Source organism: Coffea arabica, chromosome 11c, assembly GCF_036785885.1.
Source record: "Coffea arabica cultivar ET-39 chromosome 11c, Coffea Arabica ET-39 HiFi, whole genome shotgun sequence".
NCBI classification, from domain to species: Eukaryota; Viridiplantae; Streptophyta; class Magnoliopsida; order Gentianales; family Rubiaceae; genus Coffea; species Coffea arabica.
Genome location: NC_092330.1, coordinates 33132894 through 33151738, shown reverse-complemented (window position 1 = coordinate 33151738; position 18845 = coordinate 33132894). Strand labels below are relative to the sequence as shown.

At 35.0% G+C, this 18845-nt stretch overlaps 2 protein-coding genes across 4 annotated transcripts; both read right to left on the bottom strand.

Annotated features, from left to right (window-relative positions):
* Nucleotides 1–138: 138 nt before the first annotated feature.
* Nucleotides 139–6230, bottom strand: LOC113717352 (putative late blight resistance protein homolog R1A-4). Of its 2 annotated transcripts, none has more exons than XM_072070746.1 (2): nucleotides 1654–6230; nucleotides 139–1283 (listed from the first exon to the last, which is right to left on the bottom strand). In XM_072070746.1, the coding sequence occupies exon 1, from the start codon at nucleotides 6041–6043 to the stop codon at nucleotides 1667–1669; it is 4377 nt and encodes a 1458-aa protein (XP_071926847.1). In that variant the 5' UTR covers nucleotides 6044–6230; the 3' UTR covers nucleotides 139–1283; nucleotides 1654–1666. The 2 variants fall into 2 exon arrangements, with proteins under 2 accessions (XP_071926847.1, XP_071926846.1); XM_072070745.1 differs by having other exon boundaries at nucleotides 139–355.
* Nucleotides 6231–12938: 6708 nt separating this feature from the next.
* LOC113716653 (UDP-glycosyltransferase 74F2-like) lies at nucleotides 12939–18534 on the bottom strand. 2 transcript variants are annotated; one of them, XM_027241047.2, is made up of 3 exons: nucleotides 17766–18534; nucleotides 14536–15286; nucleotides 12939–13786 (listed from the first exon to the last, which is right to left on the bottom strand). In XM_027241047.2, the coding sequence occupies exons 2-3, from the start codon at nucleotides 15172–15174 to the stop codon at nucleotides 13055–13057; spliced, it is 1371 nt and encodes a 456-aa protein (XP_027096848.1). In that variant the 5' UTR covers nucleotides 15175–15286; nucleotides 17766–18534; the 3' UTR covers nucleotides 12939–13054. The 2 variants fall into 2 exon arrangements, with proteins under 2 accessions (XP_027096848.1, XP_027096849.1); XM_027241048.2 differs by having other exon boundaries at nucleotides 14536–15201.
* Between the last annotated feature and the right edge of the window lie 311 nt (nucleotides 18535–18845).

Here is an 18845-nt window from a genome sequence, read left to right as displayed (position 1 = left end):
TTAGTAAAAAAGTTGGACTGTTTGAGGGATTTGCTCAACTGGAAGCTTATCAAACTATAACGTTGAAGACGGATAAAGTAAAATACAGAAGCATGTCTATGTTTTTTTTTTTTTCCAAACTACGATGAAACATGAATATTTACAGAAATGCGATTTCAATTTAATCTCACATAAGTATTGGAACATCAATTTTTTACTTTAGTACAAGAGAAAGCTGAACCCTACAATGTCCACAATAGAGAAAAATTGCTATGGCTCTTACCAGAACCTGAGGTAATATTGTCTACCCATTCTGTTCCAGGATTTTCTAAGACTCCTGTTTCTCTGTTGATCATCACCTTCTGGGCTTCATCAACTACAAATATTGGCGCACTAATTAGGCCTAAAAGGCTGAAATGCTCAATCAAAAAACTTCCTGATCTTCCCACAAGAAAAGCAGGAGGGCCAAAAAAAAACAAAAATTGATGCTGTGAAAATGAAAGATACTTCAAAGTTGAGTGGTTTGGCTTCTCCTTTTTATGGTTTCAGAGATTTATATGTGAACTGCAACTGGTCTTTTCCATTTCCAGCTTTTAGCATCATATCAAAGTTGAGGGCAAATAAAAAACAAAAATTGATGCTGTGAAAATGAAAGATACTTCAAAGTTGAGTCGTTTGGCTTCTCCTTTTTATGGTTTCAGAGATTTATATGTGAACTGCAACTGGTCTTTTCCATTTCCAGCTTTTAGCATCATATCAAAGTACATGTAGCCAAAGAATGTGAAGCAAAAGAGATGTCCATCACTTTGTGGCTACTGTTCTGACAAGTCAATACATCTCTCATCTGATTGTAAGTTGTATTCACCGTATTCGTCCACTATTTTGTGTGCAAACAAGGGACAAATGCCATTTAGCCTGAGATGAAGTTTGTCCGTCTAGCATATGCGCTTACGTGTAGACACGTTTGAACAATCTAAGGCTGATTTTCTGCCGCAAATCAGGGCCTAATTTGGTCATATATGTTTGGGATTCTTGCTGGCAAAGAGTTGCATCTTAAATTTTGGTGAACCAACTCTCAAAGGAATCTTATTTCGTTTAAAATGGTTATTTGTACAGTTGATGATGATTATTGGATTTTGACAACTCATCGAACCTGCAGAAGAGAACTTTTCCAAAAATACGGCATTCTCTTCAACATTAGCTAATCCTACCATCTCTGTATACCTCTGTTTCTTCTCATTAAATTTGAATTTTTCACGCTCATGTTAGTTTTCCTTCAGGTCCTTGCAGTATAGAGCTAGTTTCTGCCAAAATTATCAATCAATGAATTTGGAAACACTAATAAGAACCATAAATCACTCCGGAACTAAATCAATGGGGAAATGACACAAGGACGCTCTTGCAGGCAAGTCTAGGGAGTGTAGCAATTGAAGGATCAAGGACAAAACTGTGTATCTGTGAAAATTGTACTGGAGCAAAAATCTACCGCTAAATGGCTGTTTCAACACTCAAATTATCACATAGAGACTAGCAACCAAAAGTTTCTGAAGCCTGAAGAAGCATTCAGTAAACTAAACCAGATAGTAGAAGCCAAAATCCTCAACCAATTGCAGGAAGTACATCTGCAAAAATATGATAAATAAAATGAAGTTCTCTGGTTAAATAAAGAAATACCTGGAATCATTATTTAGTGACTGATGAGGACCTTCAGATCCTCAGTTCCAAATCGAAGCTTTTCCTCCTCCTTAAGTATCACAACTGATTTTTCAACTGCTTCACAACAGAGCTGCACTTCAATCATCTGCAAGGTAGATATGTCCACGAAATCAACGGGAACTCCCTTGAGCTTCTCACATTTCCGTAGCACCAACTGCTGAAGCTTAGGCAAGTGATCGCTGGAGGCATTCCATTCAACAATGTTAACAGCGTCTAATTTCAAGAATTTGAGTTCTGAGAACTCGTCATCCCCCATTTCCCATGTAGTATCCTCAAAAGTTATTGAAACTAACTTGAGAACCTCAAGATTTTCCAGTGCTCCAATCGTTGAAATGTGATCCCACCGCAAATAAAAATTTGATAGAGAGAGCTTCTTAAGATTCACGGGAAAGTGAAATTCCCCTGTATCAAGAGTCTTGCCACGGTAAAGTATCTTGAGTGACTCCAGCAGAGTTAAATCTCCCAATCTTGGAAATTCATAGCAGCTTGTGGAGTGATTCCTCAATTTTGGAAAGATGCAACTCAACTTTTTAAGGTTAGGCAACCTCGCAATGATTTCCTCTGTATCCCCAAAAGAAAGGGAGGGTGTGGAAAGTGACACCAGATTGATTAATTGAGAGGAACCACCAACCTTTTCATTTGGCAAGGTGAAGACAGCATGATCATCTACATGAACATGCCTTAACCTTGTCATGCTCCAGAAGGTAATCGGAAGAAAAACCTTACCTTTCCATCCCTTCACAATAAACGTTTCCAGATACTGTAATTTGGCTAATGATGATGGAATGGAGTCCATATAACCGGCAACTGCTATGTACCTCAACAGAAGAAGCAACATTATTCCTGCTGCAAATGAACTGCCCATATTCACGCAACCCAAATCCAACACCTTAAGAAGTTTAAAGTTGTTGAAAATGAATGATACATCATAAAGACATCTTGGATCCATATCTGTGGTGGCAAAAAACAGTAGGGAACGGACATTTGGGCCTGAAGGATTTGACGTGAGAAAGAGCTTTCGACTAACAGAAAAGCTTAGTCGATATTCCTCATATGTCACAGAATTTGAACGATCGAAATCATCAAAATCACTAATATCGTCAAAAGAAGCATAAGGTTCATCATCCGTGGTTATCAAGGACAAAAAGTTTTCTTTCTTAGCTTTCAACACGCACAAAGTGCGTACCGTGTCATGAATTCGACATGCTTTGACTCTGCCATTTGATCTTCTTCTTGCAACCATCAATAAGCTCCTACCAATCAGATCTTTCAAGTAATCATCAGCAAGATCCTCCAGACTCTTCAGATCACTTTCCTGTACAAACCCTTCGGCCATCCACTGCCATATTAATTTCCAAACTGGGATCTCCTTGTCTCCTTCAAATGCTCCACAGTAAAGGAAGCAGGATTTCAAGTAGTCTGGCAGATGATTGTAACTAAGTTCCAATATGTCCATGCACCGTTTCTGTGGATCATTATCTTTGAGCGAGTTGATACTGTCTGAAATTTCTTTCCAGAATTTGGGTGTCATGTTTTTTGCTTTAAGGAAACCAGCTGCCACAACAACAGAAAGCGGTAATCCTTTACATTTTCTAGCAATTTCCTTCCCGATTTCCAACAAGGCCTCAGGACAGCCTTGTTTGAAAAATGTCTTCCTTCTCAGTAATTCCCAACTCTCATCATCTGACAGTGGACGAAGATTCAAAAGATGGCTTTCATCTGTGACCTTTGAAACAACAACCTGGAGGCGGCTTGTTATCAGAACTCTGCTTCCATTTCTGTCATCTGGAAATGAGTTCTGCAACTGATTCCATGCTTCAATACCCCAAATGTCATCCATAAAGACAAGATAACGATTTCTCCTCAGCTTTTGTGACAACAGCAATTCCAAATCTTCAACGGGCTTTACAAGGATGTTATCAGTAAGCTCAATAATGTGTCCTAAAATCTCAAGCAACAGGTCTCTTTTTGTGTAAACTTGCGAAACACAACAACATGCCCGAACATGGAAGTAAGACACAATTTCAGGATCATTGTACACTTTATTAGCTAAAGTAGTCTTACCAATTCCTGCCATTCCAGCAATCGAGACGATATCTCTCTGCGATGATCCCCTTGTAAGTCGATTAACAATCACTTGTTGCTGATCCTTGAGAACCAACACGTCTTCATCAGCTCCAATTGTACTAGTCTGTGGAATCTCACGCGTTATACCCTCAATAGCATTCTGGACTCCAACACCAATGGCCTTCTCCTCAACCTGCATCTTCACAAGTCTAATGTCTTCTGAGACAAGATGAAGCCTGATAAAATGTTTTAGCTCAGCACCATTTCCCACCACAATAGAGTCAATGACGAATTCCGCCCTGTAAGCTGCATCCACTGTACGTCTACCAATATCGTTCCATTCTTGATCCCTAATGTCCTGCATTCCCAAGAAAGATCTCAGGAATCCTAGATTCTCTTGAATCTCTTCAATTTGTCTCTCAACAGATACAAGTGAATCACACCTGTTTCTAAGCAACTCTGTCAGCTTTCTCAAGAACAAGTTAATGAATCCCAGTCCATTTGTTTCGGGAAAAATCATTTTTGGTAATGGGATATCAATGCCATTAACCGCTCCCATAGTTTTTTTTATTAATCCAGAAAGCCAAGTGCTCAGTTCCTTCTCCAGGTCTTCTGTGACGTTGGCCGCATGAAAAGAATGATAGAAATGTATCACCTCCCTAGCCACTTCTTGAATATGTATCATAATTAGACTTTCATCCTCCGTGACTTTGCCAGCAATATTCGAGAAAATGAGTTTGTTTGGCACATTTCTGATTGATGCAATCAGGGACTTGAGAGTTCCAATCTGATCCTTTGCAGGGAGAATCAAATTTGCATTACTGGACATTAAATCCATTAAATATGCATCTGCCCTGAAAACCAAGCTCCTCACGAGCAGCTTGAGTATCACTTTCCCTGCTGCAACCGGTGATATCTTCCTGGCTTCTAAGGATGTTTTGAGTGATTCCAGCTCCTTAGCCTCTTCTTCGATGAACTCGACAGTTTCCTTTCCATTTTCCATGTCTCCTTCTGGTAGACCTTCAAGACCTTTTCTTAGCAATCCCAAAGTCTGATGAATGTCTTCCACTCGACGTCTGGTGTCATTGAGAAAGTATGACCTAGCAGAAGAGTCGATCTCATGGAACTCAGACCTGCTGGTGAGAAGTTGTTGGATGAAGAAAATATCTTCACGAAGAAGACAAATCCTTGCAGCAATCTTGAAAGCCAGAAAGTCAGTTCCGCTTCCTTTACTCCGTGATTCCACCAGAGATTCAATTTCCCCAAGAACTGCAGCAATATCTGGCAAGACCAATGGTGAATATACAGGATCCTTTCTTAGCTTGAAAAATGGTGAATGTACAGGATCCATTCTTAGCTTGAAAAAGGCTAATATCAGGAATCTCAGCTTCTCGGGAAGTAAATATACATCAAAGTTTAACTGAATAAGATGATAAATGAATGTTCTCACGTTCACTTTGTCGAGCTTATAGTCCAGGATATTGATCATCATTTTCAAGAACTCCGGATTAGCCGGATCAATCTTCTGTTTCAAATTTGAAAAAGCAATTCCAATTTCTCCTGTCACGTTTGGATCCGTTTTCTTGAGCCAGCACAAACAACAGAGATTCAATCCCTGGAAAGATGTAACTCTAGCACAAATAAGAAGATATTTCAGCTCGAAATCATCCAATTTCCAATTTTTGAGAAAGTCAACAAGGTTGCTTAGCTTGTTTGAGAGGGATTTGATTTGTCCCTTGGGAGGATCAATCAGGTCAGCTTTCGTCAAGAGTATCTGCAGACTATATAGTAACTCATTGAATGGCAGATCATAAGAATCTGAGCTAGATTCCGGTTCAACTGAGTGTCTCCACAGGTAATCACAGATTTCCGCGATCTCTGGCTTCAAAACCTGAATCTTTTCCAACAAGTTGGGAAACACATCAGCCAGTTTCGAAACCTTAACAAATCCACGAACAGAGACTATCTCATTTCCAATCTCTTGATACTCAGCTGCAACTTTGGCAAATTGGGATTCCATTTCCTTCCTGCCTTCATAGCTGAACTTGCAGAAGCATTTGATAAACATGGTCAAGAAATGATACTCGTCTGCAAAGGTCTTCATTTGATCCTTGACACTGCTGAACATATCACCATTGGGTTGCTCTAGAAGGAAGGCAAGATTGAATTTCTTGTTCTTAAATTGTTCCTCCAGATTTTGTAGTCTTGCAAACACCTCAAGACAGGCAGACACATAGCGATCAGAACCATATGCTGAGCTAGAAGAAGCAGTCTGCCCCATCTGATCACCTAGCAGATTAGTGATTGATCTGTATGCAGAACAAAAGTGATAGCAACAAAAACGGAGTTGGAATTGGAGCCTACCAAATCAAAAGAATATTAAGATTGCGTGAACTGTGAAGGTCATAAAAAAATAGTCTACGTACTACCTGACATATTTGCCAACGAATCGGCATATTAATTTATTTGTGTATTAGCCGGTGTCAATTTATGTTTAAGCCCTATCTATGCCATCAAAGTTCAAACCATCACCCAAAATCAACTACTATATCCTTCCAGGCCTAGTGTCTTTTTTTTTTTTTTTTTTTCAAAAACGATAGATGTATAACCTAATCTATCCTACACTAAAGGGGAAGAGGCAGATCTAAGAAGGCCGAGGGATAACCGGAGGGAATTAAACCACAATCGAATCAAACGAGTGCACAACACACCTATCTGGATTTTTTTGAAACAAATCACGTAAATGTGGCTTTTTTTTGTGGCCACCAGCCTTTTTCCAGGTCTAGTGTCGAGAAGGTATTAATCATGGTATGCCATGTGACAGTACCATGTGGTTTACCAATATCAATGACAGAGCTAGGAGAAATTTTCAGTAGGGGCACAATCAAAACACAGTTTTTTGTAAATAGTCTTGGACAATCATTTATAGGCAAAATTAGTAATTTGAAATGGATTAATCTTTCCTACACCAATAATGTATATACTGTCAGCGTTGGATAAATGATATTTATGTAAAATTTAAATTTAAATTTCAACTTTTACACATATATCATGGATTAAATGGTGATAGTATATATATATATATATTTATTTATTTATTTATTTATTAGTGTGTATAAGATTTACGTATAGCGGTACACATTATTAATAAAAGGAAAAACAAAGAAGACACTAGGATGTAAGGAAGCTACTAAATTAGAAGACAAATTTTTTTGTGTATAGAAAAAATACCAATAGACTAAATTCCATTTACTATTGACAACTCTACATTTAGTCACTATTAAAGTGATGGACTCTGCTTTCAGTATTGTGTGTTTGGAGCATATTTATAAATTAATAAGATAAAAAAAATTGTTAAAAATTTTGTGCATAGAAATGAAATTTTTCTTTGGTCAGAGTAGATCCACCGCTGAATTTTATCCCACCAAGTAAAGTGGATTGTTCATGTCTAATACATACTTGACAATATTTGATTTAGTTATTTAATGAGACATGACTGATTTAATATACCACATGGCATTGCTACATGGCGTATTTTAACCATATCATATTTTATCACGTCTTATGGGTACCAAATGAGGGATCTACCTTACACGCTTACAAGGATGTATGGCTACATTCTATACGTAATAAATTATTTTTATCATATTTTAGAAATTCAATTTTTTAATAATAGTAATTTGATTGTAATATTTGTGTTTTTCTTTTCACTCTTACCTCCACTAATTCAAATTTTAAATTTAAATTGCGACATACATATGATTAAAGGGAAGGATTGTATTGAAATAAAAGACTAAAAAATATTTTAATTTTTTTTACCGTGACAAATATTTTAAAATAGAAAGTATGATATTTTTAACACGGGGAAGGAGTAACAAATTATTCGGTCAATTGATTCCATGTCAGCGATAAATGGTAAGCTAACTAATGTTAAGCTTATGATCTCAAACCGAGTAAATCAAAGCTATCAATAATGACTTTTTATGGGTGGTTTTTATTAACTACGCTGCCTGGCTGCCCCATCTTCCTGTCCGCCAGAGGCAAGTCAATAACGGCAACTATTATGACCTCTCAAAGCCAACTATGCAACATTCCGACGTCATTTCTGGCCCAGTAATAAATTACTGCCAGATATTCAGGGATTAAACCGGCCAACCATCTAAAATTCAGGATGAGTTAACCAAAATTGCATAACTAATAGTACTCTCTTCGTTCTATATTGATAGTTTTATTTTTTTCATCTGTCTCAAATTATAATTTACTTTCCGATCAAAGAATATAATTAATTTTTAATTTTTTTAAAATAGTCTTAGTTAATGTACTTTATTATCAGTGAATACAAGCTGTCTAAGCTAATAATTACTTTAATTTATGGCTTGAATGGTGCAAAATCAATATTGTTGTTGTAATTCATGTAAAGATATAATAATTAATTTTGGTACTAATAATGATCTAGCCATATTCTCTCTCTCTCTCTTTTTAAAGGGTTGCATTCTCTTTTGATGCGTTAAAAATTGCAAGAGAATTATTTTTAAAATTTTTTTTGTTGCTTTCCAGTGGAAGTTTTATAGTTAGATAAACTATGGTCATTATGTCAAAGAATTTGAATTTTTGCAAACTTTTTAAAATGTACAAAGTAAGGAGAACACCATGCATAAAATTGCAAATAACAAAAAAAAAAAAAACGAAAGGAACTTTTGATATAACAATCAATAATAATACTAGAGAGAAATAATGGCAGCAAAAAAAATGTTCTTTTGCAAAGTAGATTGTTTTAGCCAAAATCTCTTTTCTATTCCAATAAAATGGGACGGAGGGAGTAATGCATAATAACATGACAAAAAATGATTTGTTAAGGAGTGTGACACTACTTAAAATTGGATACCACACGTTAGTTTATTAGTAAAGCAAATTGAATCGGAAAAGTGTCCTCATCCAAGAATTAGTAAATGCAAGTTTTTGCTTTGAAATAGTAAATGAATAGTAATAATAATGAATTGGTGTAATAATGAATGAATAAATTGGTTTAGTATAAATTGGTTTAGTAATAATGAATGAATAGTGGGCACCGATTATAAATATACTAAGATAATAAAAGTTTGTCTAATGATGCTCAGTGAGAAGAGTATTATTAATTTTTTTTAAAAAAATGTCTAAATACAGGAGGTGTAAAAAAAATGTGAATGTGCGAATCCATTGATAAATTTGGTGTAAATTAAATGTATTAACGAGTTCCCAAATAACAAATTCAAAACAGCGAAAGGATTGAGTAATCCATTGGAAACGGAAAGGGAACCACAAACAAGCTAGAAGTAAATCTATTGAATACACTTGAAGTTATTTAATCCGTTTATTAAGTAAATCTGTTGAATGGAGTGGTATTTATTCTTATTTAATTTATGTTGTTTTAATTTTTCTGATCACATCTGCATTTAATTTTGCATCCAAGGTTAAAATATTTTGAACTTTATGCTGGAATTTGGAAGATATACTTGAATCTTTTATTGTCCTGGATTGAGCATAAAATCTCCGTTCACATCATTTTGACATACGAAAAGAATAATAGAACCAAATATTCCCAAATTGTGGTTGTTGAGTCAAAGTGACTTTCAAGTTTTCTAATTCCATAACGAACAAAGGTGACTTATACCCAAAAAAAAAGACGCGTTTTTCTTTGTTCCCATAAAAAAAAAAAAATGTCATTCTGACTTTCCAGGCATCTCCATTGTCAGATGTGGCGGCACGTGTTGACCAATAGAAAAAAAATGGTGGGGTGCCTCAAACTCATTTTAGAGTGTCAATAGTACCAATTTAACTAGTTTTAAGGCAAAACCCGATCCCCTTCTTCAAAAGAGAATCGTCTACTTTGTCTTCTTGTATTTCCTCCTTCAATGTTGGCAAAAACTTGGATAGACTGGGTGTGTTTAGATTAGGAAGATTGGAAATAAAAAAATTTACTTCACAAATTTCAATCACTTTTTTATTTCACATATATCACATTACAAAAAGCACTATAGTAATTATCTCAAATAAATCATCCAATTAAACTCCTATCCAAACAAACTCGTGTCTTGCAGATCGTGTGATCCAAATTTTGTCATATTTTTAATTTTTGAATTGGTGAGACGATGAGATAGTGCAATAAAATTTGAATCACATGATTTACATAAACTATATCTGTCCAATTACTTGCCTATCATGTTGTGCAGATGCCTTCCCAAGTTTGATGCTCTGGCTAGCAGAACACCAATGCCCCCCACTACGGGGATGGGGTGTCACAAGTTTCATTTCAAACAAATTTGTCTTGATGTATATAAGTTGAAATAGGGTATAAATAACTTATAAATAATATGTAAATAAGTTGTAATATGGTACAAAACAAAATTTTGGAATGACAATTTTACTCTCAAATGGAGTGAAATGGAACTTATGAGGCCCTGAATCCACTTACCACCTAGCCTTCGCATAATGTTCCACTCATAAATTTAGCAGAAGCTACAAAGATACTCTTGTCCCCCCCAACGGGCAGCTCGTCTAGTTCCGTCGTCCGCTCTTTAGCGGCAAGTCCTCAGTTTGACCCTCGTTGGTAACGTGCTGGTATCCTTGGGCAGGGCTTTGCCAGCCGCAGGGGATTAGTCTGATCCACAAGATCAGGACACCCCTACATGGGGGAAAAAAAAAAAAAACAAGGATACTCTTGTCCTAACAAGTAACATGCTCCTTAATCAAAGACAATTTTGTGATATTTGTACATTCAACTATACTGGGAATCAAGGGTATTATCGATGCTTTGAGATCAGCAGCTAGAAAATGAGCGCTGTTTTTAAGGATCTAAACAAAGGAGATGCATGATTTACAGTATAAATTGCCCACAAAAATGTTCTTGATTGTGTTTTGACAAAGCCACAAATTTTTGAGTTTTGGAATCAGAAAACCAACTAAAATCACAAGCTCCCGCCCACCATTGTGCTTACAGAGTGCTAGGAAAGAGTTTCTGATCATTTACTTTCAACCATTAAAAATCAGCGAAATTATAAATGAATTGATTACCTGATTCATGAACACCCCTAAGTATAGAGGATGGAAGCATAAGGAGAAAGGAGAAGGGGGGCAAAAAAGAAGATAGACAAAATGAGGCACAAAAGATTACAGGCACAAGTTCTCAAATTCAAAAAGGAGCTAGCAACCAATTAATTAATTACACAGCCTCAATCATTGTCTCATTCAATTAGTTACTCCTTATGCAGCTAGCATTGACTCAAAAAATTTCCGACAACACGAGATATACTACAGCTGCATGGGAGAGCATCTCTTACAATCCCCTGATTGCGAGGGTATAAATAAGTCTAAACAAATCGAACATTTTATTATTGAAACTTGTTTGATTATGTTGACGAATTTCAAATTTTATTTAACTTGTTTAATTCTCCAATCGAGATCAAATGAACTTTTATCGAGTCAAGGTCGAATGGTTTAAATATTTTACATGTAAATGTCATTTCTATGCTAATCGAGCCGAACTCAAGTTAAACTTAAAAATTTATCAAATAGAAATTATTATTCAAGTTTAATTTAATTAGTTGGCGAACCAAACTTGAACAAGCGCTTACTAAATCGAATTCGATTTAAGCATCGAGTAATTTGGTCCGTCTTTCAATCCGAGTGATTGTTCTAACTCTTAAGAGTATATGTGAGTAATAATGAGTAACAGATCATTGTGCGACCCCTATACAAATGTGGTAAGTTTGAAAAGAATCACACTGTGGAAAACATATGAAAGCCTTTATGGAAAATATGCTCCTTTTATTGCTTGAAATTGTATTTTTAGTTTTTAATTTTTTTATAAATTTTGTGTTTGACATGGGTGCCTTGATTTTGATGCCCATACCATCACATACACACAAAAACTTGAGGGTTTTGACATAAAATATGACTTCTACGGCTTCTTATTAGATCAATAAAAAGACGGTCATCATACACATATTTCTTAATTAGATAGTTTGAAGAACTAAATCCGTTGAGAATAGTCAAGTTTCATGTTTTTGATGTACTACCTTACAAGCAAATAGTTCTCACACCCTAGTATTTCTAGCTAGCTTTCGACGGTTTCGTTTTAAGACACTTAGGGTGCATTTGATAAAACTGAAATCTGAAAACTGAAATTTGAAATCTGAATCTATTAAATTATTGACTTGTTGAGTATTAAATCAAATACATTTGAGAGTATATCACATTCACTGATGAGTGAATAGTTTATCACTTATTTTTGAAAACAACTTTTACCTAAAAAAATTCAATACCACTTAATTAATTCAGATGTTTAATATTTTGTTATCAAACGCGTCTGAATATATTAAGTTTAAGTACTGAATTGCTTTATCAAATAGAACCTTAATTTATTTTCAGATCAAAAAGTTTATAGCCACACCATTCTAATTTAACTGCTAATAAAGGGAAGGAGTGTTTTAATATTTTTAGTCAATACTAGAATGTATACCTATAGTTCATTCTAGGATATGCATTCTATGGATGTAAAGGTTCCTAAGCTAATAATTGAACGATCATATAGAATACAACAAATGGAAATTTTCGCTTAAGCCCTTTTTGAATGGCGTTTTCGTTTTTTCAAAAAACTGTTGAACATTCTAAGAATTAATGAGCTGCGCAAGGGTTATCTGCAATATTTGAGTCGTGGTCATGAAAGCTTAATAGTTTGTACTGAATAGTACCTAAATGTCCTTGGACTAAACAAATGGCTGTGGCTAATGCTTTAAACCAACAGATTGATTTAAGTGACCAACTTTTAATGAATTTGTGGCCCCTATAGTGAAAAAGCATAGTTGTGGTAGATTTTTACTATCAAATATATTAGTGCCTGCTTAATATAGACAGAATATGTTATTGCTAATGTCAAATTTGGGCTACAACTGAGTTTTACACTGAGACTCTTGCAGTCAAATTAGGGTACTCAAGAACATATGGGTCAACATTGTTTATAATGCAAAAATTTAAGTGTACAACAAAAAGATGAATCTTGTAGAAGATATAACATCCATACTTATAATTTTGTCATGCACCTAAAACTCTACATAAATCTTTTAACCCTTCAGTTAAGTCTAAGAAAATAATATATTTTGTCATGACTAACATGTGCAATACAAGTGCTCATTGCCAGCTTGGGAAAAAAAAAGCTATTTCAATTTTGTTGGTAATTAATATCACGAAATACAAGTCAGTGAAGATTAGATAGACAAACAACACAATCAACATAAGGTTCTCAGGAACAAGATGATCAAGAGGAACTCGTTATCTTGCTTACAAAGTCATTGAGATTTGTATCTGAACTTCCACCTTCACTAACTGCCGCTTTAGCCAAATTGGAAAACTTCGTAGCATTTTCCTTTATTCCTTTGCCTGTTTCTCCTTCCATTACTTCCTTAATGCATCGTCCAATTTCTTCCTTAGTCGCAAGTCCATTCTTATCATGCTTCACTCTAATCCCCACCTTCCAAACATCCTGGATAAACTTAGCATTTGGCTGTTGATCTGCAAATTGTGGCATTGCCACTATTGGCATTCCTAGGCTCAGGGCTTCGAGTGTTGAATTCCAACCACAATGTGAAAGAATGCATCCTACTGCCTCACTCGATAGTACTTCCAATTGCGGAGTCCATTGGACGAGAAGGCCTCTATCAAATGTTTCTTCTTTAAAATTTTTTGGCAACTTTTCAGCCTCAAAAGATTTGACAGACCATAAGAAATAGTAATTGCTGTTCTTCAAAGCCAAAGCGAGTTCCTGTAATTGCTTTTCGTCAAAACTGGCGAAGCCCACGCTACTTAACGATGCATAAACAACTGACCTGGTTGGTTTGCTACTTAGCCAATTTAAACATGTTGACGGGTCATTCTGTGTTGAAAGGACTCCATATTCTTTGTCATCTACAACTCCTCTATCCAGGTAGAAAGTAGGAACTGTTGGTCCTACTGTGAGAACCGGACAGTGTTTGGAAAATTCATCCACCACCTGTGCCAAATAAAACAGGGAAGTGATCAAATTGTGCACTTGTTTGTAGCTTTAACATTGTTCTGCGTTAAAAAAGGGAGGAAGGATAATGTTAAACCATCCATACATCTTCATTTCATGAAGGCAAGGAAAAACAAAATCACAAATTGATCAGTCTGGATAAAGTTCTGGATACTCTATAAACTGCCAACAATCTGCGTCCCATGGTTGATATAGTATGTCTGAAAAATATGTCTGATTTAGTTGCAAATTTTTCACTAAATCAAGACACAATCTGCCTGTGTTAAATCAAGCAAGCCCTTCTTATTGATATAAATTCAACAAAGTACCTTTCTGTGTTCAGCCACAAATTGTTTTTTCTCTGAATATTAATTCCCAGTACAGAATTAAATCAAGCAAGCCCTTCTTATTGATGTAAATTCGACAAAGTACCTTTCTGTGTTAAGCCACAAATTGTTTTTGCTCTGAATATTTTGTTTATTTAACGAGAAATACTGAACTTAGTGCATACACGGAGACATATATGCACCAAAATACTCATGAGTACCAGTTTATTGTCAATGAACTAAACTTTGCAGTGGTCAATAAAAAGAAAACAAAGCATCTAAGAATGGTTGCCTTAAAACAGAAAACAAAAAGACATTTATGATTAGTATTAAAGAAGAAAAGAAGTGATGGAGCCACAGAGAGACAAAAACGCAAGCACAAAAGAACCTGAATCAAACAAAAATTCTGATTACAAGATTCACCTCCTTTTCCAGCTCATAGTATGTGTTGACAAGGACACAATCTGCCTGAGTTATATTTGAGAACTGCGCAGCTACCAATGCAAAATGGTATGGTACATTACTACCAAAATAAGGAAGATCTGCAGATTCAATTGGCGGCAATCCTTGAATCGAGATTGGAAACTCAGACACCGGATTAGACAACTTTCCATGATAAAACTGGTGCATTATGTAGTTAACACCACATTGTTGAGTCAAGAAAGCCACTCCGGGTAAACCAACTTCTTTACAGAATTCAAACACAAAAGGTAGCAAGGAATCATAAACGATGAAGTCAATTGGAGTCCCTAAGGATTCATACTTCGTCATGAGTTCAATGATTGATCGTGAGCCAACTTCTTTAAAGCGAGCCATGGAGATTGGGACAGGGTCAGCGACAAAGAAGCCACCTTCATCATAGCCATCTGATATTATGTCAATGTGGACTTTGTCTGATTTTGTATACATAACTTTGGAGGTGAATTTGGTGATGGCTAGTGTGGTTTTCAGACCTTTACGTATGAATTTCTTACATAACTGAAGCATAGGATTTATGTGGCCCGGACTTTGAAATGGAATAGCCAAAGCATGAGCTTTGTAGTCTTTCTCCCTGTTTTCCATCTCCTTTGCTGTTCACTTTTTTGTACTCTAAAAGTTGTGACAGGAATGTTAGGATAAGTAGGTCTAACACAAGTCCAATGTAGTCAAATGTTTAGATTTCAATTGGTCAAAACTGAAAAACAAGCAAAGGAAATAAATTAGTAAAAATAAATAGATGTATCTTTACACACTTAAAAGTAAAAGAAAAGCTAGATTGAAAACTGAAAAAGACAAATAAAAGTTTAAGCGATTTTTAGTGAAGTAGAGAATTTGCGAGAGAAATCACAAGATAAATAAAATAATTGTCTTTTTGATTAGTGGAAGACAAGCATGCACTGGTAAGGCATATAATTCCGACTTAAACTCAATGGGATCAGACGTTCAATACCAAATTCATTACAAATAATCTTGGTTCAATAGGTTAATGGCTGAACTAGCAACAGTCCTTCTGAGTTTACCCAAATTGAACAATTTTTAACCCTATCAGGTTTTGTACTTACCAAGACAGGAAGGCAGAAGAGTTGAGGGTTTAACTGGTTGGACCAAGCGAGGCTCCCAACCATGGTTTGCAGCCCAAATGATTGGAGTCCAATATAAATAATTATCCCTAAAAATTGGTAATGTTACAAAAGGACAAAATTGTACTGGAATTAAGAGTGCTCATTTTGGTAAATTAGTCTAAGGGTCGATAATTAGGGATGGCAATCGGGCAGGGTTCGGGTGAGGGACCCCTCCCCCGCCCCCCTCCTCACTGCCCATTAATTCCCCTCGTCCCCATCGCCTGCTCTCCCCGTCTAGCCCTGCTCTCCCCGCAGGGCTAATAAAAATTTGTTATATAATTTTATTACAATCAAATTTTAACAATTAATCAAGTACTAAAATATTAACCCATCATAAAGTTATTATCTATTATAATTTCACAATTGAAACTCATAAAAACAATCAAACAAAAGTTATTTGAAAACAATCCAACATAACAAAACAAATACAACTAAAGTAATCAAGTTTTTACTTTTGTTATAAATACAATCACCAAATCATTATTATATTTTTTTTAAGAAAAAGTGTTATTGTTTCAAGTGTAATTAGAAATTTAATATAAATGTATTAGTAAATTTATTACAACTACTTAATAATTTCTATTGGTAGGCATGTATAATTATTAGTATAATTACTAATATCAATTATATTACATATACTAATATACAATATATAATGCATATAACTAATAATATCATTATTATAAGTTTGTAACTAATTAAGTTAAATATTATATATAATTATATACATATATGTGTATTTATTAATTTTTTAAATTGGTGGTTGGGTGGGGGATAGGGCGGGGGTATACTACCTCCCCCCCCGGCCCCATTTCTAAACGGGGAAAAAAATTCGCCCCTGCCCTATTAGCCCCCATGGGCACCCGCCTTAATTGCTATCTCTATCAATAATATATATTAAAGTTAAGGATACCTATGCCTATTGTTCGGTAGACCAAAATGGAAAGTAATAGATTTTATCTTTTATCGTGTCCCACAGTCCCACTTGTGCTTCAAGTTGATTAACTCTTGCTTCAAAAACAAAAGTTGATTAACTCTTCAGTGGAATGAAACCCATTCCAATGCCAAATCAAACAAATGAGGGAAGATGAACAAAAACCACATCCATGATGAGGTTTATAATTGAGGCTCCAATTTTGATTCCGAAATACGAATCAAACACCTAATAAGGACTAATCAAAATATTAGGAATAGGATAATTGAACTGTCAAGCGTTGTCTGTATGTAGATACCCATTATTGTTATCAAGACTTAGCCAAACGTGGCCCAAAGCTAAATAGAAGCCGGTTCTTAAGGAGATATAAAAACCTCCAGATCAATCAGATCTGGGCCTAAAATGGGTCGCACCAAATGTGGCCCAACTTAGATGACTCTCAAAAGTAGCACAATAAATGAGTCTAACCAACCAAGTACAACAATTTAATGTTTAAATTTATTTGATTATTTTAATAATATTGAAAATGTGTTCAAGTTTAGCTTATTAATTTTTCAAACCAAACTTAGGCCAGCTTTTATCGAATCGAGATCAAATCAGGCTCCAATAACCTGTAATTTTTACTTATAAATTCTCATTTCATGTTAATAAAATTAGCATAAAAATGCTAATAAAATCAAGTTCGAGTCGAATTTAAAAATTTATAAAATACAAAACATTATATAAGTTTGGTTTGATTAATTAACAAATCAAATTCAAACTAATTCTTATTAAATCGAACTCGATTCACATATGGAGTAACTTAACTCAAATTTTTAACCCCCACCTAAAGCAAAAGACAAATGGTTCAGTTTTTTTTTTTTTTTTTTTCGCGTGAACCACAACCCAATCCGGACCGCCAACAATCTGACGCAAACTACCTCAACTGTCGCAATACCTTTTCCATTCTTAGCCTAAAACTAAAATCTGCTCTTCTCCTTTCTTCACCAACACAAATTACTAAAACCAGAAACGGCAGCTTCGACCAAAAATAGCATCTTCCATAAATTTAGCAGAATATTTAAAAGGAAGAAAAGAAAAGGAGAAGTAATCTTCCATTGAGCTATATAAAGACTTACATCGGAGCTCAGCTAGCTTCTGATGGTTGTGAAACAATACAGCAACTCCTTCTTTGTCTCAGCCTTGTGAGTTTGGATCGGTTTTTTCGGTGATGAAGACTCAGGGGAGAGAGTCAGGAAGATGATGTGGTATTTAAATGAAAAGTTGGGAAGAGTGGAATCAGAAGATTAGTGTCATTTGACAGAAGAAATGTGATTGGTGGGGCTTTTAGAATCAAATTTGCACGCGATTTTGAATCATCAACGGTCAGCGGACTCCACTGTGAAGGTGATGGCTGATGATTTTTTTAACAATTGATTAGTTTGATTAATTAGAAAGAGACCCGATTTAAGTGACCTATACTTCGAGAAAACAATAGTTAAATCCAAAAGAGTATAGATACTTAAGTATCTAAGGCTTTTAGAGGTTGACTAATAGTAGCTTTTTTAGTTTGCTCTCACATGCCAAGGCGTCATCATTCTCGAATTAAATGATGTTTACTTCGAAAGAAAGACATTGAAATCATGGAGATTAGAGATGTTAATTTTATTCAATTTAAAAAGAGAGAGAGAGAGATACTAATATTTTACGAATCAGGGAGATTAGAGATGTTATTATTTTACTATCGTTAGTTTAATTCTATAATTTTTTTGATATTATTTAAGGATCTATTGGTTTTTACCCACGAAAGAGTGTCAAGAGGTCGGATTCTAGTTGGAATTGGTAATTCCAAATTTGGATCCGACATGTAATAAAACGATTTGGAATCGGATCTAGACAGGTCTCAATATATAGTTTAGAAATCAAACTTGGCTTGATCGGGACTCAGGTTAGGTATTTTCAGATTTTGAAATTAATTTAATGCAATAATTCTTTAATAATTTTAAAGTTTTATTTAAATATAAACAATACAATCGGATTAATTCAAACAATTATTTGATTTATAGAAATCTTTTTGAGAAAAAATGAGTGGATTAGTAATAAAAATTAATTAATACATAGTATTTTAATTAAAATATTTATACTAATCGAATCCTGATTCAAAATAAATCGGAATATATAAATCCATAACCAGCGCATTCAGCTTATAAACAAAACAA